The sequence below is a fragment of the Lates calcarifer genome, linkage group LG7_1, assembly GCF_001640805.2.
Source record: "Lates calcarifer isolate ASB-BC8 linkage group LG7_1, TLL_Latcal_v3, whole genome shotgun sequence".
Lineage (NCBI taxonomy): Eukaryota > Metazoa > Chordata > Actinopteri > Centropomidae > Lates > Lates calcarifer.
Genome location: NC_066839.1, coordinates 18772070 through 18800020, shown reverse-complemented (window position 1 = coordinate 18800020; position 27951 = coordinate 18772070). Strand labels below are relative to the sequence as shown.

Genomic DNA, 27951 nt, shown 5'->3' with positions numbered 1-27951 from the left:
CACTTGTGCATTGCTGCTGATTTTGTGGAACTTCAAATGAGGCTAAACAATGAGGAAGTGGAGCAGAAAGAGAGGAAGGGCAAAGTCAGGGAAGGAAGCATGATGTGTGTGTGTGTGTGTGTGTGTGTGTGTGTGTGTGTGTGTGTGTTTCTTTCCAGTTTTTCTTTCTCCCCTGTAATGAGTCTGACTTTATAATTGGTCCGCTTTAGGGCTGAGCTCTGCTTGCTCTCATTACCTTTTCACTTGCTATGGATGACTTGAAAAGTCATCCTATTGTTGTTGTTATATTGTATCACAACATAACAGGAGAATTTTCACTCTCTCTCTTTGCACACTCACACTCAAGTTCACACAAACATGCTTACATAAAATCTGAATGCACCCTCTGATCACTACATACAGACAAACATGTGATGGAACCATGAGCAGGAAAATCATAACCACTTTAATTTTTGCAAAACAGAAGGACGCACAGTTTGCAATGTACAGACACAGGAGAGAAGTGAGAGCTGTGGTCATCCATTAACAGTGACGTAATACATGCTGATTAATAGATTCACAAAACAAACATCCAGTGTATGTGTCTTTTCCCTGTATGTTGCATCAATCTAGGTAAAAAAAACAAAAAAACAACCTAGCATTGTCTATTGATTACTATGCATCAGTGCATCCTCTCTGATTGGCTCAGTGACTTCAGAGCCATGTGGCTCTTTAGACACGATGACGTTATTCCTTTAATTTAATTACTCTTCCATTAGACTGAGAGCAGAAACTACATTTTTTATTCTGCCCCCAATCATTTAGTAATGTGTTTTAGCAGCCAGTTATTGATCATCGGACCACCCATCCTCTGAAGACAGGGAAAAAAATTCACAATGGTGTGTCTGTTGACAATTACCTCAAGGAACTTGAACCTCATCCTTCAGTCCTTCGCTCATATTTTCAGACAGCTCAGTTACTGTTTCCACAACTTAAAGAGAAACTGCTGTTTCCTGCTAATACTCACCTCAACCCAGCATCCTTTTAATTTTAGAAGCAATTTTTACATTAGTTTCAAAAGATTTGAAATACAGTTTTATTTTCATTATTGTATTCAGCACCAAAATCTATATACAAAATAGCGTCAGGCTAGCATGGCTTTCTCTTTTGAACAGTTATTTGGAAAATAACTGTGAACACCAAACTTCAGGACAAAAACAACTTTTAAGGCAGACTAAAAATTTCATTAGTCTGACACAGTTTAAGTTTTGCTACAAAACAGAAATTAGTGTTTGAACAGCACATACAATTTTGTATGTTGGCTTATTAAAATTGTGGTTTCAGTTACCCAATTTAACCATTAAATCAGTAGAAATTTCAACATATGTATTTAAAAGAACACAATGATCACAGTAAAATGTTTGCAGTGAACTGTGCTCTAATTTTAAAAATGCACAATGTCTGCTTTTACTCCCTTTGTCAGTGAGCGATAGTGTCTACTTGAGATGCATGTTATGAGGACACTGAGGTACATGTATGCATCAAATTTCCCAGAAATTGCTTTAACAGAGGAAAATTAGATTGGAACAAAATTTGTAAATGTGCTTAATTCTGGGGCCTTAAAGGTTCTATATGTAAGTTTTTGCTATCATTACGTAGCCAGTGTTAGCATTAATAGCTGTTTACTTACCAGTCTAGAGGAAAAGGGAGTTCAGCATCAAACTTCATTCCTTTACTTGCCAAGAGCTGTCTCCAGCAGTGGAAAGAAACGCACGTTAACTCTTGTTTTCCTTCTATGTCTATTACTTCTTTCCTTCTTTTGAAGTCAGCATGCTAACCAGCTAGCCCTGTCCCATCTTGTAATACCACTTTACGATATTGAGTCACTGTAATGTTCAGTCCTGCCTCAGTCCAACATGAGAGGATAACGAGGTGGTGCCTCCAAGAGGTGGTATTCTAAGCTCTTGTTTTATTAACTCAACAACGGCTGAAGCTCTTGGTAACTAAATGGTTCTTTACACTAATATTGGCTATGCACCTTTAGCAAAAATTTAAATATAGCACCTTTAATGACCAGCATAAGCCTGCACAGACATGCATAAGCATCTATAGTAGTTGTATCTAATATTAAGTGTATTGTCTGCATAGTATTAAACCCAAAGGGACCAAGAGCAAGATCAAGATCCCTGGACCAAGACAAGTCTCATGATTTATCACTTTAAAGCAAGATTTTGATGTTTTTAATACTTAGCAGATTCTTTACAAGGGGAGGAAAGGTTGAGTTGAACTGATAGCTTTGATTATACTGTATAAAAACTGCTACTTTTGAGGACAAATAGATTTTTTAAGCTGTCTGATGTGCAACAAAGTCTAAAAAGTGACTGGTTACAAATTGTTTTGTACAAGAATCAGTCCTTTTTAAGAGTTCCTGCCAGGTGTACGATAGATAGATAGATGTAGCTCTATCTCTGACCTTTGACCTCCCTGTGAAGACAGGTAAGGGTATAAAAAGAAATATAATTGTACAAGACTCCAATCTGTAGCACTTAGTTCATTTAAAAGTATCAGAGGTAACAGAGTAGTTGAGAACACAAGTGTGTGTTAAGTTAAAGTGTGTGGGAGAAATAGCTCAGTGTTGGACAGGTAGTCAGGTGTAACTGATAAAACATAAAAGACTCAGGAAAAGAGATGCCTCATCTAAACATGCCTCAATTCTCACTGTTCAATTCCAATCTCCTTGAAGGCTCTCTGCTCTGGTGCCGTCGCCGTCTCTTCTTATGCCGTCTCCTGGCGGTGGCATCAAAGCAGGTGACCATCATGACGTTAGCCTTGCAGCGACTGACTCTGTTCTCCAGCCGAGCCGTCACCATCTCAAGGGCCTCCAGATGCTCCAGGGAATCCACCTCGAATGTCTGCCACAGGTCGACTGGAGAGAACAGTAAGGTAATGACAGTTTGTAAAGCATACTAACCAGTGTATTACTGTATGAGGTTATTGTATGCAGACAACATTATAGTGAGCTGAAAGAGGAATTAGATTGGCATGAAACCACCCAGCTTATTGATATTTAAAGGCTCTCATGCAATAAGACTTGCTTTGCTAATGTCCCACCCAGCACCATGCACTGTATGTGCAAAGTAAAAAGTAATCTGCTATTGTAGGACAAATAGTGCTATTGATAATAATCAGTATTCAGGGTACTGTCCCAGAGACAGCAGGATGCTGTCCTCTGTGGAAATGCTGTCACACCACATGCTCGTGCTTATTTACTAAGGGTACTAATTTAATACACTATTAGTTGACTGACATAAAATTAGTCAACAACTGTTTTGATAATTTGTTCTCATTTCAGTCAGTTTTCAAGCAAAAATGTCAGCAAGCATCTGACTCCAGCTTCTCCATTGTGTGTTCTGTTCTTCTTCTTTGTCGTATCCTGGTTAATTCAGTATCTTTGGGTTTTGGACTGTTGGTTGGACAAAATATTATTGAATGTTACTCTGGGCCTTAAGAACATGTGATGTGAAGTTTTTGCTTTTTTATCTGTTAGACAAAAATGTAATTAATTAATTGATCAAATAAATTAATAATAATCATTCGTTGCAGCCTTAATTGATAATTGATGACATTTTTACATTCTATTCCTGAGCTAAACCTCAGTAACAATCCCGTCACTACAAAGTCTGATGATCTGAATTTCTAAAGAATATGGTAAACTCTGGTAAACTATGGTAAAAAGCATGAATTATTTTGACAAAGAATAAATAATGTCACTGACACTCTTGGTTCCACTTGGCAGGCTCCAGCATGAGGTTGTGTTTGGCCTGCTCCAGCTCTCTCCTCAGGTTGTTGTATTTGGCTCGGACCTCCGAGATCCTCTGCTGACGATGCTCCAGAAACTTCAGCTTGGCGCTGAAGGATGCAGGTCCCTGAAAACACAAACACATACACACGCATTTCAACACTTTTATTGACATTCATATAGCACAAAATAGATATGGAACACATCGAAAGACACTTTGATACTTTGTTGTGTCACATATACATATCTTGAGGCCAGCAAGCTTTGGCATTTCTGTCATCTGAAAAGCCCTCAGCTCCAATCTGCAGATAGTTTCAAAAACTCCTCCCTGCAAGAGAAAACTGAGACAACTGCACCTCCCTATATTAGCCTGTATTTGTTCACATTTTGGCAAATTATTGCTATTGAATATGTGACAAATTAGGTATTAGCTGGTTCCTGTTTGTAATTCTCTGATGAATATACAGACAACTATCACTGGATTACTTTGATACTGAAGAAAACTTAAATATGTGAGTAAGAGGTTGGATCAACAGCAGTAACCCTCCTTCACTCTCTCTCTCCACACACACACACACACACACACACACACACACACACACCACATCATAAACAGCATGTTCAGGGGCAGGAACACCACCTCTTGAGAGTGAAACAAGACAGGTCTGTAGGCTACTGAATGGAATTATTTTCTGATCATACTAACCTTATTACACAGGAGGGACGGTTTCAAATATATGCACACTTTCTAATGGGAAACAATAGAGAAGAATGCCCCAAAATATGAAGCATGTAGTGCTGTATTATTACATTAATAGGATTTTTTAAAAGATTGAATCAAAGGCAAGTATCAATGTGAAGAAACTGTTATATCAATATTTGCTGAATATGTGCTGTTTTCTTTAACATATTTTATCTTTTATCTACAATGTGCTATGTTTGTTTTACTTCCAGTGTTCTTTGTTCTTTGCTGCGGCATTGACCCAATTTCCCCCATGTGGTCATTAAAATTGTATCAAATTTGCTGTGCCTGAGACCGGTGGAGGCAGGGAATAGTCCCGTGAGGCCAGACCTCTCGTCATGGGGACATTACGTCACCATATGTGCCAGATCTTGTTTTCAACCACATTTGAACTCTGCATGTACAGTGGAATCTTTTATTATTATTTTTTTATTCAACCTTCACTTACCCAGTGTCAATTCACTGAGCATGCTGTTTTTAAGCAACATGCTGACTTACAGTAGCTGTGAGGCAGCTGCGAAGTACAACCACAATCTTTATTACATGAAATATGAACTGTTGACTGTGACAAACCTTATTGTTCACAAGTTACTTTATGGGCTTCAAATACTGGAATTGCCATTTCAGTTATTAGGCTAGTTTGGTTAGCTGGCAAGTTTTCCCTGAAGTAGATCCCCATGCAGTTAGCTACAACAGCAACAACTAAATTAAAGATAAGCGCTTGACGGTTTTTGTAAACCTGAAATTATTTGTAAAGCTTTACGTGGCCGCTAACCCTAATATGTATATTTTGCCAGTGTCTCTACAGCAGAAGTGGCAAGTACAAAGCTAGTATGACTCATAATCAAATTGACTACAATTATGAGAATAAGACTTAGCTTGACTCAATTTCCTTTTAACAACAGTCAGCTAAATGTAATATAATCATTTGGCTATTACATTTATCACCCAGTGAAGGAACAGCCAGTGGTGACGGAAAAAGAGAAAATTACTAATTACCTGAATGTTTTCTGCAGAGAGGAGCAACAAGTGAAAAATATTTAATAAGAGATTTTTCAGCAACACAGTGTACAAAACTGATGTTTTACCAGCAAGGAAGAAGGTCCAAAATCAAACTGTCGCAACCCAGCCATAGTCCTTAGAAGACAAACTGCCAAATAACTTTTCTGGTAAAATGACTTGGGCTGCAGTTCAAGCCTGATGCCGGCATGATGAAAGGAGCTTTAGGGACTCTAGGGACTAGAAGAGGTTGGCCACCGATTGGATCTACCAGTGTTCCCATGGGTTGCTGGCTGAGGTTGATAAAGGTCATATATTATGTCATGCCCTTTAACCTCAAAAAAAAATTCAAAATAAACCCAGCACCTGTTTGCCAGCACCTGCTCTTTTCTGCATCCTCTGCACATTGTCGATCTCATAGACCTTGATCTCGTAGGCCTCTGGGATTCCCCGATCCACCCAGCGAGACCGCAGACCACTAGTCGAGCGTCTCAGGGACAGGGTTGTATCATGGGAAGGACGACGCGGGTGAGTACCTACAGTGAGGTGAGGCAGAAAGTGCAGTGAGATGCTGTATTGCATTCTAATGTCTTTCTCCTCATCCCTCTGAAACTTTCTGCTGCAAAAACACAGTTAAATCACTGACATTGTTAGTTTTAAAAAGGTACCTAATAAAACTAGATATTGAAGGTTTGTATTATAATTGACTGTGAATATTGATTATAAGTTTAGTGTCTAGTATTATCAAATATTATCAGTTGTGAATACTGGTGGAAGGGAGGCAATGCTTTCTGCCATTCTACACTAAAAGCATCACATTTCACAGTAAGAATAAATGTGTATGATAAACAAAGGCTTGTGTCCCTGAGTGTGCTTCAATACCAGGGCCATGTGCACTTCTGGAACAGTTTGCCTGAGGGCAAATGCAGCTTGCCAGGACTACCATATTATTCATCAAAGTCAAGACAGGAGACACGATTTCAGGAAGTCTTGCTGGATTGACTGGATTTGCAAATTCTGGAAAACAAAATGTATGTTTTATATCACTAGGATCCTTAGACATTAAGAATATGTTTTAATTCTCATGTACCTGTACCACTTTCATCAGAATGTAGATGAGTTAATTACATAAAGGGGACACTTACGGGGAAATTAAGTACAGACAGAAATCTAATTACCTAATTAACAAGCGATTATGTTTGGGGAATTTTAATTCATATACTCATCCAGCAAAAGCTTTGTCTGTTGTTTTTATTGCTCCATTAGCAGTATCTTCGCTGTGGTAACCATGTTTTCAGCAAAAATGCTATTAGAAATTTCTCTGCGTATAATTCAAGCAACTTTTATTAGTATGCACACACCCATATTTATAATTCACTGTATCAGCCAAACAGTCTTAATTTTCTGTATTTATGCTTCCATTAGCAAGTGCCATCTCTGGGTTCATATATTAATGATGTGACCTCCTACACAATTGGGCTTTTAATGCCAGTAAGGAAACTAGGTCTGACTGCATTCTACAGATGTGTTTCATCTCTAATTAATGTCACATTAAAATGTTATGTGGTCAGATTACAAACCAAAAGCCATGATGATTGGACAATCATAAAAACAGTCCTGTTTATGGTTTGGGTGTTGCATAGACTAGATCATGTCTGGAAAAGAAGCTGTAAGCAGATTTATGCAATATTTGTCAAATGTAAACATTATACAATAACTTCAGAAGCTATTATCTTTTGCTTAAAGAAACAAAAGAGAACTTTACTATTCACTTAATTGTTGTGTAGCAAAATCTTACAATAATAAATGCAGCTTTGTTGAACCTGACATACATGCACAAACATCAGACTGGGTGACTGCACATTCAAAATAACAAAAAATCTCTGTCCTCAACTGTATTTCTAAACAATGATATTAAAAAAAATGACAAAACTGTAGATGATTACCTATCCCACTTTAAAATCCCTTCCAGTTGATATATATTCTATATTCGAATGAATGAAAACCACCAATTGCTACAAGGATACGAAAAATGTGTTCATCAGTCCAAAATGCCCAAATCAAGTAATCTTTTAAGATGCCCAAATATCCTAACTTGAGCTTCCTAACTGGAGCTTAGACTAGCAAAGCTACCTACAAATACCATCAGCACACGATGAGTATTCAGCACCTGGATTAGGTTCTGATTTTTCCAGAGGACAAAGTCATTGAGTTCAGTTCATAAGAGGTTAGGTATTCCAGGTGCTTTACCTGTGCTGCCTTTTCTCCGAGATGATCGGCAGCTGTGTGCCAGACTGAGGAGAGAGCCACTCCTGTCACTGACAGAATCTCTGTTTGAGGTGCTGCTGCCTGTGGCTTCACTGTCTCTCACCATGCTGTCATATCCACTGCTGACCATACTGTTCCTGTTGGAGAAATACAGGGACGTCTTCCCCATAGCAGGTGGTAAATCACCACTCAACACGCTGGTAGTGTCACTTGCGTGCCCACTCTGATGATCCGGTATGCGGGGAGCAGTCACCCTACTGTATGGCGAGGGAAGAGAGGTCATTTGGTCTACAACCCCTGAAGTTGGGCTGGAGGCCCTTTCCTTTAGGAAGTCTGAAATCCGGCCATTGACAAACCCCTGGATGGCAGATTTTGTGGATGAGCTTGTGGAGCTCTGGCTCGGAGTCCGACTGATGGAGTGAAAAGACCGTGGAGGGGAAGAGGAGAGAAAGGAGGATGTCCGCTCAAAGCTAACAGTTTTACTGTCTGGGGAAAGACTGGCACTGCGGTTGATGGACTGCCGCAGGCTTCTGTGTGAGAGATTGAGATTCTTGATGCTGGGGGCAGACAGTCGACGGACTTTGGGAGTAGCCATCTTAAGTTTCCCAACAGCAGAGAGCTTGTGATGGGTATGCTTGGCAGATTGAGTTACAGGGTTTTCAGGGAAGAAGTGATGACTCTGATCAGACCGAGGATTCTTCCTGGGGCTCCTGCTAGCCCTTGGTAAGGTACAGTGTCCCTCGTTATTTCCTTTATAACCTCCCTTACAAGCACCTTCAGTACTTCCCTTGGAGCTCCCCTTAGAGCTCACAGAGGTATTGCTACTGCCTCTATTCAGAGCTGGGAAGTTGCGTGGGGTTCTCCCAAGGGAATTTGTCCTGCTAGCCAGCTGCTCCAATTTGGCATTGAAAAGCCTACCGCTGTCCTCAATGGGTGACATCAGCCTCCCACTCATGTCATCATGTTTCATTCTTAGACTTGAAGTCTCAAACAAAGATCCAACACCCTTTCTGGGAGCACTACTAGCTTCCTGTTTGTACTCGTATTTCCGAGGAGAAGAGACGTAGAGGCTATGGTTCGATGGGGAGTGCTGTCTGCCCTGCCTCCTCTCCAGAGTTACCCCTGGGCTACATGGAGTAGATGATGTCACCCCCCTTGGGTCTCTATGGTCGTCTGCCATGTGACCACAATGGTAGCTGTCCTGGTGGTTGGCATTTTGCCAGCCTCTTGGCAAACTACCTGTTTTAAAGGAAGCAGAGGTGGTTTCTTGGCAACCAATTCTCCTGGGGGCATTCCCAACATGTTTGCAGGTGATTTCTCTCCCCTCTGAGCCCCTTTGAGTGTTAGTGGAATAAACATGTTCCCTGTCTCTAGGGTGTCCCTTGTCTCTATTTCGTAGTCCCTTTCCACGCATTTTGTTCTCAGTAGTTTCATTGCAGAAAGCTGAATCTTCCAAGACCATTGGGTCATAAGAAATTTGGCTAAAAGAGGAGTCACATTCCTTGTCAGATACTTTGACAGGTGTCTCAGAGACAAAAGGTCCACTCTTCTTCTCAAGAGTCTTTCTATCTTCTGGAAATTTGGCATTATTTACTTTGAGCTCAGCCCCTGACTTGACTTCTGTAAAAGTGTCATGAGAAATGTCTTTTTCTTTGCCACTATCCAAATCGCAATCCACATCTGTATTAATCAGCATGGGATTAATAAATGAAGGTAAGAACCCTTTTTCCCTTCTGAATCGATACTGAGGCTTTTCAGTACTATCCTCTGTGGCTACAGGCTGAACAACAGAACTTCTGGTTTTATTAGAAGAACCTGCAACTGCAGATTCTTCGCTGACATTGCTGATTATCCTGATTGGTTGAGTGCTGGCAGAGCCTTGAGCATTTGCCTGTGATTGGGCAGAGTCTCTGATACAAATAATGTTTCCACCTGTCCTCGCTCTATTCAATGCTCCACTGATGGTCACCTCCTCTACCATAGAGAAAACAAGTTCATCTTGACCTTTTAGGTCCAATGGCTGTTGTACAGTCACTGTGATGGTGGCCTTCATTTCCTTTATGTCCTCTGTGGAGTGACTAGGTAAGACATCCCCATGTATAACACTTGTAGCTGGGGAGTATGAGGAGGAGCAGGAGGAGGAAGGAGATATAGGGGAGCTCTTGCCAACTGGTGAGGTCCTTTTGTCTGGTTTGAACCAGTCAGCAGCTTCAGGACTCTCCTGTTTTCCTGAAGGCTGAAGTGCAAGGGAACTGGTGACTGCAGTGCCCTGAGCATCCACATCAAAGTCCTGAAGAGGGCACTTATCTCCTGACTTCAGAGTTCCATTGTTTGGAATCTCTGTGCGACAGGTCATGTTCAGACTGAGAGTTTGATTCAGGAGTTCCTCACTGGAACTTGTTGCACTGCATTCCTCACAGTCATACAGACCTGAATCCTCTCTCTGAAAACTCTCTTCAGGGAAGGCACCATCCATCTGCTTTTCTCCAGCAGAGGCCTGATTGCAGCCTAACCCCTTATTTAATAAAGTGTGTGGTGCTTCTGATGATTTGGTGTCTGTCTGCTTCCCTGCTTCTTTCTGGGTTTGTGATTTGGTTGTGACATTGCTAACAGGAGGGCCTTTTAAGGAAGACTTGAGCATATCCATTGTTATCTCACTTCCATCAATACAGCCCAAACGCTCTTGAAGTTCAGCAAATGTTTCACATTTAAGACAGTCTCTTTCTGGTGGCTTCATGTCTGCTTTCAGCATTTCAGTATGCCCGTGGACAGTTTCTTCATTCTTCTTCTCTCCTTGCAGCTGAGGAATTCTCAGAAGCTCTTGGAGGAGAGCAGTAAACTCTGGGTCATCCAAGTCAGCCTTGTTTGGATGCAAAGAAGGTATGATGGGCACAAATTCGGGTTGTGTCAGCCTTGGGACTGCCTTAGACTGGATGAAGCCATCTGAGTCTATTTGGATAACTGTGTCACAGGACTGGTCACTACTGGAGTGCTCATCTAGTTCACCACGAAGACGGAAAGGATTGGTGTTGACATCTACTTCATCTGTGGAGTGGAACGCCCGCAGGGACAAAGACTGAGGCCCTTTCTTTTCTCTGGTTAAACTCCTCCCACACGGAGAGCATGAGGTGGATTGCTGTTGAATAAAGACGAATCATGGTATTAGTTCTAGAACTGGACTATCCAAAACATAAACTCACAAATAAATCTTTGGGGTGCAATGGGATCAATCACACAGTAGGACAGTACATACAGTGTTAAACTAAATGAAATAATAAAACTCTCACTTCCCTTACAATAAGGGCACCAACACTGAGATGCCATTAGGTGGTATATTGGTAAAAAAAATATATTACAGGACTTGTACAATACCTTTGTCCTTTTCTGTGTCCTGCGTATGCGAGAAGCTAGCTGGATGGTGGATAAGGTCTCTTGAAGGTGTGCCAGTGAATCAGCAACTTCAGCAACCACTGCGATGTGGCAATTTATATGACCCAAGGATTCTCGAAGAAGCATAGTCAGCTTACTACCCCTGTGCAGAGACAATGCAAATGTCCTGACATTAACTAAAATGAAGCATCACTCATTGCAATCTCCAATCAGCCAAAACTGACAAATTTGATCTAGTTGCTATTGTAGTGCTTTAGTTTTAACCACTATAAAGTGGGTTTACAGGTAAAAATTGGAAACCAAGTTAGAAAACCAACAGCAGGAATCAACTTCAGCACACAGTCAAAATATTAAAGGTCTTGACTCAACACCAGCATCTACTAGAGATAGACTGATAAGGTTTTTTTCAGGGCTGATACCAATACAGATTATTAGTAGTCAAGGAGACCGATAACTGATATTTGGAGTAAAAGTGAAAATATTGGCGTCAAAATTTTGAATACTACAAACTCCAACACTTAACTTTGTTTAAATGCCTTTAAGCATATGTTTATTAAACCACTTTTCAGATTTGCAACATGTTAAATGTTTTTTTATTTTAGACAATAGACATCTTCGTCTTAAAATTCTAACAAAAAGTGCAGGGAGCTCCCAGGCTCAGCAGCATGTCTTATAAAGTTAAATGAAAACTTAAACATATAAATAGCTCCCTAAAGTTTTCTACAGTAAATAAAGTTTACCAAAATTTCAAAATAACTGAAATGTTATTTTATCTTTCACTTATCTTTGTTTTAAGTTCAAACAAAAACAAAAAATGCAGGGAGTTCCCAGGGTCAGCAGCATCTCTTATAAAGCTCTCTTATAAACTTTCACTGCTGATTGGCTGTTACCCGTGCCGTGGCTCTGCGTGTAACCAATCAGATGGTGCTGTGGGCGGGACAATGCTGGGGACTGCAGACAGAGAGGCGCAGCTGCATCAGAGCCAAAATAACCCAGTTTTAAATTGATTTCTTATTGGCCATCATATTTAAAAAAAAAGGCCAATGCCGATACACGTCAAAATGCCGAATATTGGCGCCAATAATCGGTCTATCCCTAGCATCTACCAATAATATTTTTGGGTGACATTCTTACTTGTTGGGGGTTGTTTTATGTCCACTTAGTAGAGACAAGACCACAGGGCCCAGTTCAGAATGAGGAGGTTTATTTTTGGTTTTACCCATCATACCGCTACACACATCTATCATGGTCAACTTAGTGGGGCCACGTGAACCTAAGGATGGAGAAGAAGAGGAGGGTGTAAATACAACACATTTTGTATGTTTCTAAATATGCAAATAAAGAGCACATTAATTATAAGATATATATTAAACTGCATTACATCGATAAACTATGGAATATAATTTAAGGGGAAACACAAAACTGAGCAGGGATAAGCCGTCCTGGTGACTGAATATTTCATTACAACCTTTGCCAATGGTGCTGCTTTCTGTACGAGGAGGCTGAACGTGGAGAGTGAAGAACATTATGGAGCTGTGGGATAAGTATGTAACAAAGTCACTGTGCCGACGTGCTGCAATGGCTGCATCCAGGAGGGAGGCAGCACGCTCAGCTGTGGGGGCCTTCACCCGGTTGTGGTTACGTAGCTGGAAGAAAGTGAGAGGATAGTCATAAAATCTATAACATGGAGAGAATTTTCTCATAAACTATTTAAATGAAAACCATCTGCTATTTGATTTATTTCGCAGTCTGCCAGATGTATCCCACCACTGTCTATCACTATGTGCATTTCAATGCAGATCCAGAAGCCAGATTATTAAAATAACAATGTTAGAGATTTAAAAAAAAGTGTTTAGCCCTGGCAGAGGATAGCAGGTTAGGCAGGGTATACTGTAATATATCCCAGTAACAGAATGTTTGGGAATAACAGCTTCATTCACAAAGTAGAGTTCATGTTCAGTTAAGAAATACAGAGATGTGCACACCTACACAGATGAGGCACTGCCTTGCAATTGGCAAACAGCAGTGCGAAGGAGGACAGAGCTGCTCAATCATAATGTAATCAGATGTAATCTTTTATGCAACATAATAGGCTTCACTTACTACCAGCATTATCTTCTCACATATGGTGTAGACCATTGCACAAATTGACTCCAAATAGAGACTGACATCAATCATACCATATAGAGGCAAAGCCTAAAATCTAACTTGAAAGGATCCCAACTAAGGAATCTAATACAATACCTGAGATATCACTGGCAGCTACTGAAAATGAATGGGCTATTTTCTTTATGGCCACTGGACAGATCCAGTTTTTCTAGGAATATGGACACATTTTCTGGTTCACAGCTGTTAAAACAACTGTTAAATAACACTTATTTGTGTGCTAATCCTCAAATTGGGCCTTTGATGTGTTGCCAGTGAAGCATAGCCAAGAAATTGTCACTTGTCAGGAAAAAAAGATATGGTCTTGGCTCTGGTTCCCAGATTTGGGACAGGCTTATTTATGTTTACAAAGACTGATTAGACTGTACATAATCATACCAATAAAAATAACTCAAATTCTTAGGTTCTGGACATGGTCATGTTCTTCATGGAGCACACCATCAATTTGGGTCAATAAACCTATGTGTTCTAGTGCACAGACAGAGCAACAGACTGAAACAGAGTAGAAGCTGTTTTATTTAACAAACCATTTTTCATCCTACCTGTATCCCGTAGACAGGATCCTCTTGGAGTCTAACACGGGCTCTCGGGCTGTCCTGGATACTGCCTGATGAGGGGACCACCTCCCCCAGTAGATCTCTCAGTGTGTCCTCCTCTCCACAGCAGAGCTCAATAGCAGACACTGATACAGTAAGATCAGTCCAGGTTTTCTCTCTCCGCCGCTCGATGGCACTGTACAGCCAGGAGATGGCACAGGGAATCAGCCCGAGCTTCTGGATGCCCTCCTCACTCCCCACCATACTGGACCAGGAGCCTGAGGCAGGCAACAGAGCAAACAGATGTATCCATACCATATACATACACACACATAAAATACATATAGATGCACGTGTCAGCACATTAACACATGTGGATCCCATTAACGCATATACACAAATATATAGTTGTGCACCCAGACAAGAATTCATTAGAATCAAAAGAAACTGGGGTTTTAGGATCCACTATCAGCAGTGCAGTATCTGCAAATATCTGGGATCTGAGTCTGTAGCTGGGCCTCCAACTTGGCCAGGACTTCCCAGGTGGGAAGCCAGTGAGTGTTCTTGTCCTCGTCACTCTCTGCATAGTGGGGGTGGAGCCAGAGAAGGATAGTGTGCACCTCTGACAAAAGAGATTGTGTTTTCCATTGTGTGCACATATAAAAGCACACACACACACAATATTTATAGAAGAACACATTTGTAAGACAGCACAGATACATGGCACACAAAACAAAACGAAACACATAAACTCACAATAATCCACAAATGAAAATGGAGCTACAGAAACATACCTACAAACACTTTCTTATGCACTTATGCCATGCTGTATCTCCTACTGCACTTTTGCCCCACATTAGTTTTGAGTTATGGACCTGTTTTACCTTCTCTTGCCTTATCCAAATTCTAATTGAATGAGGATAAGAGAATTGGTTTAGTCCAATTAAAGGCAGAGCTGCCTGCCGTTATTCAGAGAGAATAGCATTCTGTGGAGGAGATTGATATCCCCTGGCTGTGAGCCACATGCAGTCCTGTATTGGTCAACTAATTCAATCAGATTTACGGAGAGTGGCGTCATGTGAAAAAGCTGCTCCAAGGAGACCCTGTCCTTACTCTTTGTATGAGCAAGCGTGTGTGTGCGTGTGCGTGTGTGTGTGTGTGTGTGTGTGTGTGTGTGTGTGTGTGTGTGTGTGTGTGTGCTGTGTGGTGTGGTGCGGTGTGGTGTGTGTGTGTTGCAAATCTATTAAACCCCTTCACCGACGCTAAGTGCAGGGTTCCATCTCTCTAATAGCAACATATTACAGTCCATTTTGTTTACAGTCCCTTCTGAGCTCAGTGCTTCAGCAAAATGAAATAAAATATTTGCGTCTTTTTGCACAGCATGCTGAAATGTCTATCAGGCAATGACAAGCTTTTAAAACGGCATATGTGGTGTATAATTGATGAATAGGCTTTTATTCACCAAGTAACAGGTGAAAGATGAATGAAAGAGTGGAGGTGGTGACCAAAAAGAGGACAGAAGGAAGGACAAATGGAGCAAGAGAGATGGGAAAAGAACAAGAAGGCTGGAGATGTGTATCAACATTGATAAGAGGACAGAGATAAAATGGAGGCAGGAAGTTTAAATGATAATGAAAGAGTGAATGATAGCAGGAGTGGGACAGAGGGAGAGAGGTGCAGGGGGAGGGTGGGAGGGAGGGTTGGCCACTAAGCATAGATAAAAGCGTCCCACTCTCATCTTAAGATTTTAACCCATGGCCTCTCCAGCATTTACTCACCCACATCAGCACATCCCAAACCCAGCACACATCCATCGCTGCCACTGAGCACACAGCGGATGACATCAGCCAAGACGCCTGCGCCCACCTCAGCCTGACCAGACAGAACAAAGAGTATCTTATGATTCATCTCCACACTGAAAAAGTATATCCAATGAAATGAAAGAGCTGAAGCAGAGGAGGGATGCATGCTGTAGATTCCCTTGGGCTCAGATACTGTAAGCAGAGCTTGGAGAAAGCTGAATATAATTGATGTGACTGTGTAATTGTGGTGGCTATCCAGGCCCTATCAGTTTTCAGGTCATCAGACAGAGAGAGCAAACTAACCATTGTGTGTAGTGGACAGAGGGAAAACAATGTATTTTGAAGACTTGAGAATACACAGAATGTACAGCACTCATGTTACACCATCAATCTGTCAGTGTAAAACAAAGCCATCAAGCTAGATCAGTATCAAGTAAACACAAACAGAAACATCTGAATCCAATTTAAAATAAATTCAGCAGTAATCAGGATGAAGAACCAAACCTGGCTTGACTCTTGAGGATAGGCAGCATCGAAGTTGAACGTCTTTAGAAGGTTTCTGCCATCTCTGCCTAGTAGCATTGTGGTGGATGGGTGGCTTCTGCTGACTGGTTCCATTACGATTACTCTTTTCTTGGATGGGTCAATCTGGAGAACAGGTGGTTGGCCTTGGCTCCCTGACAGTGTTGGGCTTACCCTCAGCACCACTTTGACCTGTATAGGAAAAAGAAGCATGTTGAGATTTACATAACGCATATTATAAACTGATGAATACCCTGAGAATTTTTTTATTTGACTGGGTAAAGTTACTGGTTTCAGAAGCTCTGTTTTACACATTTATTATTTGCTGCTTTTTAGCTGCACTAGTGACATGGCTCGAGGGATGGTGCAGTCTGTCTATCAGTGTTTGGTCCAGTCTGAAATATCTCAACAACTGTCAGAGGGATTGTCATTAAATCTGTGGGCTCCAGGGAATTAACTGTAATAAGTTCGATACACCCTTTGGTTTTAGTGTAGCACCATCAACAGGTCAAAAGTTGTAGTCTATTTGTTCACTACTTTGATTTATGAACAAATGTGTACAAAACAAATGAAATTCCCAACAGCCTCAGCTGTTTCTTTGCTGGAAGAGTTAGCACTCCTATTTATCTTCATACTGTATAAAGAATTTAAATTACTCTGACACACTGAGAAGAAAATTTAATTATTTATTAAATGCAAGAGGTGGTCTGCTTTTACAGAGTAACATGTATGTAAGTGATTTCAGAAAAAGCCTTTGACCCCTTCAGCAAAGAAAGTGAGCGGCAAACATGTAGCTTTAACTTTTGAAAATAAATACCAGCAGCATACAGAAACTTATAAAAAAAGAATGAGTTCAAAAATATCCTCATATCAAATTCAGCAAGTTTCAAGCATCCTGAAATCTGAGAACACAAATCTCAGAGAAAACTATATAATGTATACTGTATATACAGACTGTATGTATGCTGCAAAAGCTTTACATTTGTCGTTTAAAGCTCCCTGTTATGGTGTCAGGTGCAGTGCATTTTACTTCTATTTGATGTCAAATGTAGCTGTATGAGAGACTGAAGGCTTCAGCTTTGAGCCCCTGCTGCTCAGCCATGGGAGGCTGGGATACTTTGTTATGCATTGTAGGTTGTGAGAAACCTCAGTTGGAAAAGGGAAGCCTTGGCAGAACAAAGTGGTAAATGTCAAAAAGGATTAGGTTTGAGCATTGGGGATGAGCTAAAGATGGTGTACTTTGCTGTTGTGAGTGTTTGCAACTGACATCACTTTTAGTATCCTTTAACACGTCTGACAGTTTTTTATTTTCAAAAAATGAGCAGTATGTTGTTGTTCACTATTTAACTGAGAATGTTGGTTTTTTTTTTTTTTGCGACTGCAGCAGCCAGTTTATCCAGTTAGTGCAGAAACTACATGTACTTACAGCTGCATGGCAATGCATACCTGCTGCTATATTTCCACGTCATGACATTAATTCCTTAATGCAGTTCTCTACAGGAAGAATTTAGAGGCTTTAAGGTCTTAAATTAAGTTAGTGCCAGACTCTGACAGCCATTTAACAAGGCTCATGGGTCTTAGTCTGCGGGAAGACAAGACAACATGTACCTCACAAAAGACAATAAGCTGTATTACGATATGTAAACCAATTATAAAGTTATTCATAATCAGGATCCAGGTCTGCAAGACTGCAAGTAGCCCTGTACACCATGACACCCAGTCGAACGTGGTTTTCCTGAAATTGTGCAGGACTGCATTACACCACAATGACATCATCCTTCACTGACAGTTTGAAAACCTGACGGCCATATTCCATCTGCCATATAAGTTTCCAGTGTCTGTGAAGGATTTTGAGAATTTTAATACCTTATGCAAGAGGTGGCTCCCTAACCCTATTGAACATGTGTCAAACTCTATTTATGAGGGTTAAATTATTCACGAGACCCACTTAAAGGCAGAGAAAATCCTGCTCCACTCTCACACCCATATATATTCTTGCACGCAGAGGCACACAGAGCTGAGTGCTCGGGCAGGTGTGGCTGGCAGTGGGGTCTATCTGAGCCCTTATCTGTAACTCTAGACTAAACCCAAGAGTCCATCTATGAGACAAGGGGAGGGCAGGCAGCCATATTGATCTCCTCAGTGTCTCCCAAAGGAAAGGGAGGAGAGGGGAGGGGAAGAACAAGATGGAGACATTAGCACCACATTACAGTGTATCATGAAGGAGGAGTGATATAGGATCTCCTCCAAATTGACTGTGATCTCTTTACTCCGCAACACGGGTGGTTAAAACACTTCCAAGGTGGTGGTTGTGGGGTGAGGGTGTAGTATATTCTCTCAAAAGCACACCACCAATCCAGATTTATTCTATGTATATACACATGGCAATATAAAATACAAAGTGGCCCAGGTAACACAAGATCTTCAAGTAAATGCAGCTTCTGATACTTCATCTACATTTGTCTCAGCAAATACTTCAACTAAGACGACAGTTAGTGGAGTTATATTTAAGTTAGCATATGTTTTTTATTTGAATCAATCAATGTGTCTGTCTATCTTCCATTATTGTGTGGTGGTGTACTTTTTCATTGCAGATGTCCTGCACTGATGTATGTGATGTGCTGCATTGTTTGAACTTTGAACCCAAGCTCTGCTGACCTTTGTGAGCACAGCTAATGGCGATAGCTACCAGTTGTGCTGCAATTTAAACAAAGGATAAATTAACATGGTGTGTTTCTGAGTATAGCTATATGATAATGGATGGCCCAAGACTTTCTGGGGTCAAAATATTAGCTAATATTAGCTTTCAGTTTAAGCTGTCAGGTTTATTATGGAAACACTTTTCAAGTCAGGTATCATTATAGATCATAATTGATTGGGCCATGTTTAGGCTGACAGCCGTGCGTGAAGAGGCCCTTACATTTATTTGAAAAGTCCGTCGGTGGTGCAATGGCAGGGTCGTCCAGCATAGAAGTCGAACAAAGCTCAACAAGGTGCATGTTGTCCAATCACATTAATGCAAGCAGACATTCTCACTCTTAAGCCTGTGATAGTTACACTTAAGATAAAATAGTTGCTGCCCTGATAAATCTCCACTTATTTAAAGTCATAAATCCTGTCTTTGAATATTTGTAGCAGGAGGAAAAAGGGGGGTGAAAGGAAACAGGAAATGACATGCTGAAAAGGTACAAGGAGGAGTCACACCTGGGAGCTGATTAGGGAGGGAAGTTCAAACAAAGGAGTGAGACTGGAAGGAGGTTTGAGACTGGAGGAGTGAGAGAGAAAAGGAAATGGAGAGAAAACAAAAAAAGGACTAGTATCTTGGATAAAACATGGATTTACATGGTCTTTTACCTGAGGAGTTTGAGATGGAATATTGAACCTAGTGGATCTATGGCTGGTAGGAGGAGAAAAGGGAACCCTGGAGCAGCCGGACCTGTCCTGCTCGGTTTCCTAAGGCTTTTCTCTCCAGGTCAGAGGACACTTTCATCATCCACACCCCAGATAAGTCCCTTCATTACCCAAACTCTCCTGGCTTCTCCCATGCTCACCTGAATGCATTTCTGCTCTCCCTCTCCCTCTCTCTACCCAGAAACACTCACACACCTACATACACGTTACATATTACAAACCATTGTGTAATGTTTTGCTTCTGGTAAATCTTTAAATATTTGAATCTGTTACTACTACAGGCTGGACCACATTGTATCACTGGTACCGTAAACAACACACGCCCAACAATGCAGCCCCCTGTGTTATATTTTAGCCAAAAACTAATATTAGAGAAAAATTGCATATATTTGCATATTCACTTTTGCTCTGTCAAAAGTTCAAATTAAAATCAAACTACCAGCATCTCCTAAATTTTTATCTTTTTTATCTCCAAATAAGTTGCATCCAAATCAAATATGCTTCACTGAAAAATGGAAAAATTCAGCGCCTACTGTAACTCTACTGGAATTTGAATCCCTACCTTGCCAACATTGGGTGAGTCTTTGGTTCTGGTGGCAGCTTGGAGCAGGCAGGAGGGGACAGGCGGCGGGTTTTTCTGGATGATCTCCCTGAAGCAGGTGGAGAGATGAGCAGGAGCTGGATCAGACGCCTGGCCTTTTTTCCTCGATGTCAGGTTGAGCTTCTCGGCTGCCCTGCAGGGAGGAGGCGAGGCGGCATGATATACGACTGAAACTTATGCTGTAACCAGCACAGACAGACTGCAGATAAAGCTCATTTTTACACGCATTTACTGATTTAATGTACATATTTTATTTACCTGGCCAAAAAGGACATAGCAGCAGTGTTGGCGATGGTCACCACTCTGGAGATATGAGGGATCTTTGAGCTTGTCTGTACAGTCCCGTCACCACCACAGCCCAGTGTTGCATCATCTGAAGTCTGCCAGGGGAGAAAGCTCATTATAAAAATCCAAATTTGTAATTGCACTCAAGCACCCACTCCAAATGGGGTTATTATCGTGGGAGTTACTCGGGGGAGACACTTGGGGTGCATCTGTCTAAATAGGGCATCTAGACTGAGCACACTGGGTTAAACATTCACCATTAGTCATATTACAGCTCTAGCTAGCTGCATGTGGAGTGTAAGGAATAGTTTCTGATGGCAGAAGTGAGTGCTGTCTGAGTTTAAAAGATGACTCAGAGTTGAAGAGGTGCAGTAAACATCCTGTCACAGCCTCTGACACACACACACCCTCAGTCGAGCAGCTTTATGTAAACTTATTCCAACACTTCCACGGATGTAGCTCTGCGGTGTGTGTTTTTTGCACTCATTCATAACACTGTGTGTGTGCAACATGACCTATTCAGCATGCATCTGCTGCTGCTCAACATGAAGTCACTGAACCTTGCCACGGGCCTCAGAGCCAGCATCTTTGTATTACAGTGCTCTTCTGTGCCGCTCCCAAGCTCCACATCTCATCATTGTCTCAGCCTTTTTTAAGGCAAGATAACAACGTCAGCTCAGTTTTTTTAATAACGTCCAACCATGCCAATTAGTGCTATGGTAGGAGAGCTACAGTAGTAGATGGTTTAGAAGGAGATTGGAAGGAGAATTGTGAGGACAGGGCAAAGTTAATGCTATAGCCAAAGGTAATGTATAATGTATAGATACATCCCCATCCCCCTTGTCCTCCTGTTGACTCATAACTTCTGTCATAACCTGTTTTTATCTTCACTTTCTCTCTCTCCCTGTTCTGATTTACGTCTGTATTTGCTCTTAGATTGTCTTTTATTACCACCACTACCCTCCCCCAACACCCTTCCCCTTTTGTACTCCATCATCTTTTCTACCATTTCTCCTGCCTGCCATCTTAAACACTTAATTTCCCTTTCCTTTTTTCTGTTATCCATTTTTCCTCCACCTTCCTTTTTGTCTTGTCTCTCCTTACTCCACTTTCACTCCTCTCATAGTTATTTCACCTCAGCTGCATAAACCTGTATTGATCTGCTCTCATACTGGACCTGTTTGGCTAATTCCTTATACAGGACAGTTTTATTTAGGTAAAACTGTTGCATTGTTATTGCTAAATCTGATTAGACAGGTCCATTAAGAATAACAGGTTAATTACAGCATTGCTCTCAAAACCTTTGCAGTCCAATTTACAGTTCGCTGAGCTCCACTCCTCCTCCAGTTATTGTTGCTGTTCTCTCACAGCACATAATGATAACAGTGGCAGATTTAACATTTGAAATTCTTGTAATTTTTGAAACAATGGGTCCTTGATTTCAGACAAAAGACAACAAAGGCGAGCTTATCATTTCTAGCTGGCGACCACTTGCAGATTTTATCAGCTAGCTAATTATGCTAACACTAACTCAATGAGCTGGATGAAAATGCTGTCCCTGGCTGACTCAGTATTTCCAGTTGACTTGTTTTAAATGAGAACCCAGTAAAATAAAGTGTTAAATGTGCATATAATGGCTACATTCATGATATAATGCTAAAAGACTGAGATTAAAGCTACAGGACCCAGAAGAATTCAAACAGCTGAAGATTTGTGTAGATGACATGAAAACCAAAGAGCAGCATTGTTCTTAGACTCGTATTCCATTATAATTGTGTAGTAGTAGTATGTTTTTTTGAGACTTTTTTACAACTCTTTGTTACGTTTTATTGTTAGGCGACCCCTAATGGCCATAATAATTATGACGGGAGCAAAGGAGGAAGTTAGGCGATGTAGTATATAGAGCAACAAAGACTGCATTAAGTTGGGGCGGATGGATGGATTGACAACACACAGGACCTTCACACAGAAGGCTACTGTATATTTGACTTGTGAAACCGGTAGTCAGCGTTGTCTCTTTTATTCATGACATTTTATTGTATCCATGGCAATGAAGATCCTTGAATCTTAAGAAAGTACTTATTTTAACTTAAACCAGGTTCTTTTCCTAAACCTAGCAAAGTAGTATTTGTGCATAAATCTAACCAAACTATGAATAATAACTAATACAAACCAAACTATAACTAATATGAATATCTATATGAATTCACAACCGCAAACGTGTTTTTTTAATTCTTCCATGATGAGAAAGGTCTGGTAAATCAGGTCATAATCAGAGACCAACAACCTATAAGGGCAGGCAGAGAACTTCGGAGGACTTGTTGGTTTTTTATGTTACAAGAAGAAAAACATTTAAGATGTGGACTAACCTTAACTGATGTGTTTGGCTTATGTAACACTGCCATGGATACCTGGCTTGGCTGGCTGGTTGGAGTGTAAGCTTCCTTAAATTCATAGTACAGAGCAGGACAGAGCTGCTAACATTAACCTAACCAGGACTAGCCTCCACGTGGTGGATGCGCCATAATTTTTAATGTAACATATAAGTTTACAAATCTCCTGAAAGTAATCTTGTATCAGGTTTCTACTGTAGGTAGCATGCTAATTAGCCAGATGTTTTGTGGTTATATTAGAGCTCTCTCTGTTGAACAAGCATCACTCTTTAAACTCTTTGTGTGTGTGTGTGTGTATATATATATATATATATATATATATATATATATATATATATATATATAGTATCACTTTTACTTACAGCCCCATGAATAACACTTTGTGGAGACGAAACTGCCATACCAAGTTACAGTTTCTAAACTATGATGGCAGTGGTTGGCAAATGGATTATTGTGATGTTGATTGTAATGAAGATTTTCTGTCAACCAGGTCACAGGATAGCTACAAATACTACGTCTAAGGTAGGATATTTGGACTGTCCTTTTGTCCCTACTGAACAGGAGTAAAAACAACCCACCAAAAATCATCAGCCAACAACATCATATAAAACAGCTCTCACTTTATAAGCTTTCTCATTGGGGACTGGGGAGGGCGAGCTCAATCTGCTGTGGCTTCCATCACAGTAATGCATATTTCACCAGCCTGTTAAATATGACCATCCCCCTATTGATCACAAGTGCATTTTGACTTGCTGGCTTTTATGACGGGGGTAAATCATGACCCAATTCCATTCCATTAGCAAAAGTACTTTTAAACAACGTCCTCAGCCATAGGATCTAAGTAGGGACTGATTAGGCACTATGAATCATTGCCTTGCTGACACCTGCACCCGTAAAAGACGTACTTTATCCATATAGCTCATTAAAAGGGGGATGCTCACCAGGGGATATGTTATGTGTGATTTAGTGGTAAGAGAAAGCTTTTAGGGGTACCTGATGGTAAGGGTAGATGGTGACACCATCAGCATTGGACACAGATTTAGAAGCGACCAGCTGCTTCTGCTCCTCCACCCAACGGTCCGTATCGTGGTGGGGCTTGGGCCCCCTCCGTCTGAGAGTTTGAGGGGTCCTCTGAGGCGTCCTCTGAGGTGTCCTGGGGCTCTGTGGCGCGCTGTGAGGACTGTGGCTTCGACTGTATGGTTGATGGGCAGCCATGGCAGCTTCCCTTGAAGCCCCGTCCCCATGCTTTGTCTCGCTTTGTCCCAGCAGTGTGCCAGCGCTGAGGCTGGGTTCAAAGGGAGGCTTAGCTAATGACTGACCCCTGCTCAGAGCCAGGTGGATGGCTTCTCGTTTGAGCTGGTTCAGGTTTGTACCACAGGCTGCACACTGGCCCTGCTCCCTCTCTCTGTCCCTGGATTCAGTGGTGGACCGACTATGGACACGAAGGTTGTCATTGAGAAATGCTGACAGGTCACTTGAGTCCTACAGAATTTGGAAAAATAAGCAGACATAATTTTATAGTTAAAAACTGGAATCTGACTTAGGCATTGAAAATACTGGCTTTTTGTTCCTGCACAGTTTACACTTGTCTGTAATTGACCTAAGCTCTATTTTTTTACAAGGCCTAATAAGATCAGAGATCCAGTGCAAGCCTCTAGTGAAGACATAATAACAAAGCTAATTTGCTTTGTTTGATATCTGGCTTGAGAATTACTTGAATGATCACTGAGCATATGAAAACTGAGTTGTGGGAAGGCACTGCAGGCAATCTTAGCACTTAGCAGAGTAATCATGGAGTCATATTGATTAATACCATCCATGTCATCTTTATAAGTGCAGTAAGCAAAAAATGAACCTACTGCAGCTTTAAAACAAATAAAACAGGTCATGGATCTGTTGTTACTGTTGTTAACCAGAAATTCATAGAGAACATGTCACCATGTAGCAGTGGTTAAAGAGAAAATAAGCACTTTATTTTCAATTCATATTTACATGTTGAATCTGACCATTAAAATGTTCAAATCATACTTTATTTAAAAGTTTTTGGACATCTGAGTTCCCAGTCTGGACCCAGGCCACCAGATTGAACAAAATGAAAATGTCAAACATCAAACCATCAATAGGACTCTCTTGTGTCACATTGAGTTTGGTCTGCCCTTGACACCTACTAGCACTCTCTCACTCCCTAGCCCTTCCCATCCATCCTGCCAGCACATTGTCAGTGACCCATATTCCCCCAGAGGAGTACTACAGGAGCTCTCAACTCTCATGTAAAACAAAGTCATTCAAACTCCAAAAGTGCTGAAACATCAGGGACTACACTTACTTCTTCCATAAAATAATATTGAAGAGCAATTCAGCTGTCCTGATATTCTCCTTATTCTACACTGTATGGGCAAGCTAGACAAATCCTACCAATGGCAACTTTCAGTTTCAGGTTTGGGTACCTTGGATTTCAGAAATGATGACAGATATATAGAGGAAAATGTGCTGCAGTAGTAAGATGGGCAACTGGACTGTCCGTCTTACCCAGATTGCAAGCACTTACAAAAGATGACATTACAGAGCCATGGTGCTTTTGAGAAATCATGCTCGGATCAATAAACCTGCAAGGAGCTAACTGGCTTATCAGATTTCTACTGACCATGTCTCTGGCCACAAGATACCATCTCTCTCTGCTGCTGCGACTGTGGTCTGTCTCTAAAAACACGATGTGCCCCATTCCACTCAAGAGGACAAAAATAAATAGTCCTCCCTCTATGGAGAGGACTGTGGGGATGACACAGGGATGTCGAGATGAAATATTCATGCCCATTTGAAACCACTCACGCAAAAATGGCACTGGTTTACTTTGTCGATTGGAGTGTGTCTGATGGATGTTGGCGGTGACAAATGTATAGATGGATGCAGAAATGTATGGCCGTGCATTCCTCTCAAACAGCACTTTAAAGACTGATGTACCCACATGAACATTAACACACCTTTTTATTTTCATAAACATCAGCCACAACATTAAAAATCAGTTGCTGGTTTTAATATAGATGTATATACAGTATATGTAGATGAATAAATATATACTGTGTATATAACTATATCAGTCTATGTTATGTTCTGATGATTAAGAATAATTTTAAACCTAAATTAATCTGGTTTCTTCATATTTTACTCAGGAGCAAGAATCAACCTTTAAACCAAAGAAATAATGATTTGACATTTATCATGATAAATATGGATATCGACCGATATGAACATTTTTTAATCATGGTAACATTTCTGGACATACTGCCCAGCCCTACATTTTGGCTGATCAGTGTATCTTGTCAGAAAATGTGTTGTAGCAGTTTTGCAAAGCCTACATGTGTGATTCTATCACAGATGCAACTAATGATTAATATCATTATCAATACATTTTTTCTTGATTAACTGAGGAATTTTTTGGACTGTAACATGTCGGATTTTTCAGAGCCTGAGTTGTTATATTCACATTCAAGATTTTAAGTTTACAATAATAGCAGACAATGAAAACCAGCAAATATTCACAATTTTGCTTAAAAATGTCTTGAAGAGAAATCTGCTAGAAACTGCTCCTGGGTAATATTCTGTTCGTAATTCATAACTATTGTTTCATCTTTTATATTGTTGTATGTCTAGTATGTTGATATACATCATTCATATTTGTTGAATATATGGGGAAAAGCTTGTACAATCTTATGAATGTTTCCTTTTTTGCGTTAAATAAAATAATGACTACATCACCTGTCTATAGTTCAAGAATATGCAGTGGTATCCTTATGTATTTTTATCATTTAGTCAGGAATTAGAATAGGCTTTATTGTCACTGTACAGTTAAGTACAACGAAATTAACCTATACCACCACCTGCTGAGAGGTCCTGGGATGTGTTTACTACAAGTATATTTTGTCTATGCCAACTCCTGAAGCCAAACACCATTCTGACAATCCTCATAACACTTGGTGTCAGGCTCAAAGAGAGCAGACTGATCCTAAGTGCGTTTATAGCCCTCTACATCTCCGAGCAGCTCCATCAGAGCATCATAGTTACTGACCTTGCAGGAGAAGTGATGGTGAACAGCCAGGCTCAGAGCTTGTTTCTTCAGAGCAACAAGGGTCGCTGAGCACTTCTCACAACACGCAACTTTCCTATCAGACCTCCCAAAGCCTGGACTCGCTGACATAGAGCCTCTACATATGGTCCCACTGGCAAAAGACATAGTACTCCTGATGCGGTCTCCGACGGATCCAGGGAGGGACCTATAGGAGGGGACAGCGTCTGCTCTCTGGCACATATTCCGATGTGGGTCGCCCCTGGAGCCTCCGGCACCCTCAGGAGTAGGGCGCTCCTTGGGCTGGCAGTCTTTCTCTTTAACACTTGCAGAAAAGCCGACGGGCTCAGAGTGATGCTGCACTTCTGAGCTCTGAGAAATAAATCATTATAAGAAGGATGTATGTGGGCTTTGGCTGTGGGGAAATTAGATATCAATCGACATGGACAACTGTAACCACACCCAAATGTTTCTCTAGCAGTGCAACAATATTAGTCTTGTATGAAAGTGTACACAGACCATGCAGGCTTTACAAATGTGAACAAACTGTGCTCAAAGGGAATAAAATCTGACTTACCCAGTGAGCTCCTCTGTCCGAGGCAGTAAATCTCCCTCCTCTTCCAGTCAGAGATGACATGACAACTTGTTAATATTTAAAAAGATTTCCGAACAAAGGCAGGGTGCACTTTTATTTGATTTTGCCAACGCTCCATGGATGTAAAGAAAAAATATCTCACTCATGGTAGGCTTCAATGAAAAATAGAACAAACTAAAGAGGCTGGAGACAGTCTCAGAGAGGGATGACCGTGGCACAGTGGAGAAGCAGTGAGCGCACTGAAGGACACTTCATGAATTTCCTTGGCTATTTATTAGAACCTCCTCAGGGAGGCGGTAAGGAGCAAGTCTACAAACTGAACTAACTGAACAGGCTGCTGCTCAGTTTATTATTTGTTAGTTGTTAATGGGATTTCACTTGATATTTATCATTTATAATC

The 27951-nt window shown here is 40.9% G+C and overlaps 1 protein-coding gene across 2 annotated transcripts; it reads right to left on the bottom strand.

Moving 5' to 3' along the window:
- Positions 1 to 303: 303 nt before the first annotated feature.
- Positions 304 to 27951, bottom strand: kif26bb (kinesin family member 26Bb). 2 transcript variants are annotated; one of them, XM_018694786.2, is made up of 16 exons: positions 27534 to 27951; positions 26960 to 27328; positions 23887 to 24375; positions 20474 to 20595; positions 20177 to 20348; positions 16186 to 16395; positions 15658 to 15751; positions 13886 to 14157; positions 12646 to 12823; positions 12312 to 12450; positions 11160 to 11319; positions 7770 to 10923; positions 6402 to 6536; positions 5886 to 6055; positions 3755 to 3905; positions 304 to 2905 (listed from the first exon to the last, which is right to left on the bottom strand). In XM_018694786.2, exons 1-16 carry the CDS (start codon positions 27591 to 27593, stop codon positions 2688 to 2690), a joined length of 6093 nt encoding a protein of 2030 aa, XP_018550302.1. In that variant the 5' UTR covers positions 27594 to 27951; the 3' UTR covers positions 304 to 2687. The 2 variants fall into 2 exon arrangements, with proteins under 2 accessions (XP_018550302.1, XP_018550304.1); XM_018694788.2 differs by having other exon boundaries at positions 2720 to 2905; positions 5900 to 6055.

Coding starts and splice junctions, on each gene's coding strand:
- kif26bb (XM_018694786.2), bottom strand. CDS start 27,593: ATGTCATCTCTGACTGGAAGAGGAGGGAGATTTACTGCCTCGGACAGA. Junction 20,596..23,886: donor CCATCTACCCTTACCATCAG/GTACCCCTAAAA, acceptor CTCCCCTGGCAG/ACTTCAGATGATGCAACACT. Junction 2,906..3,754: donor TGCCAAGTGGAACCAAGAGT/GTCAGTGACATT, acceptor TGTTCTCTCCAG/TCGACCTGTGGCAGACATTC.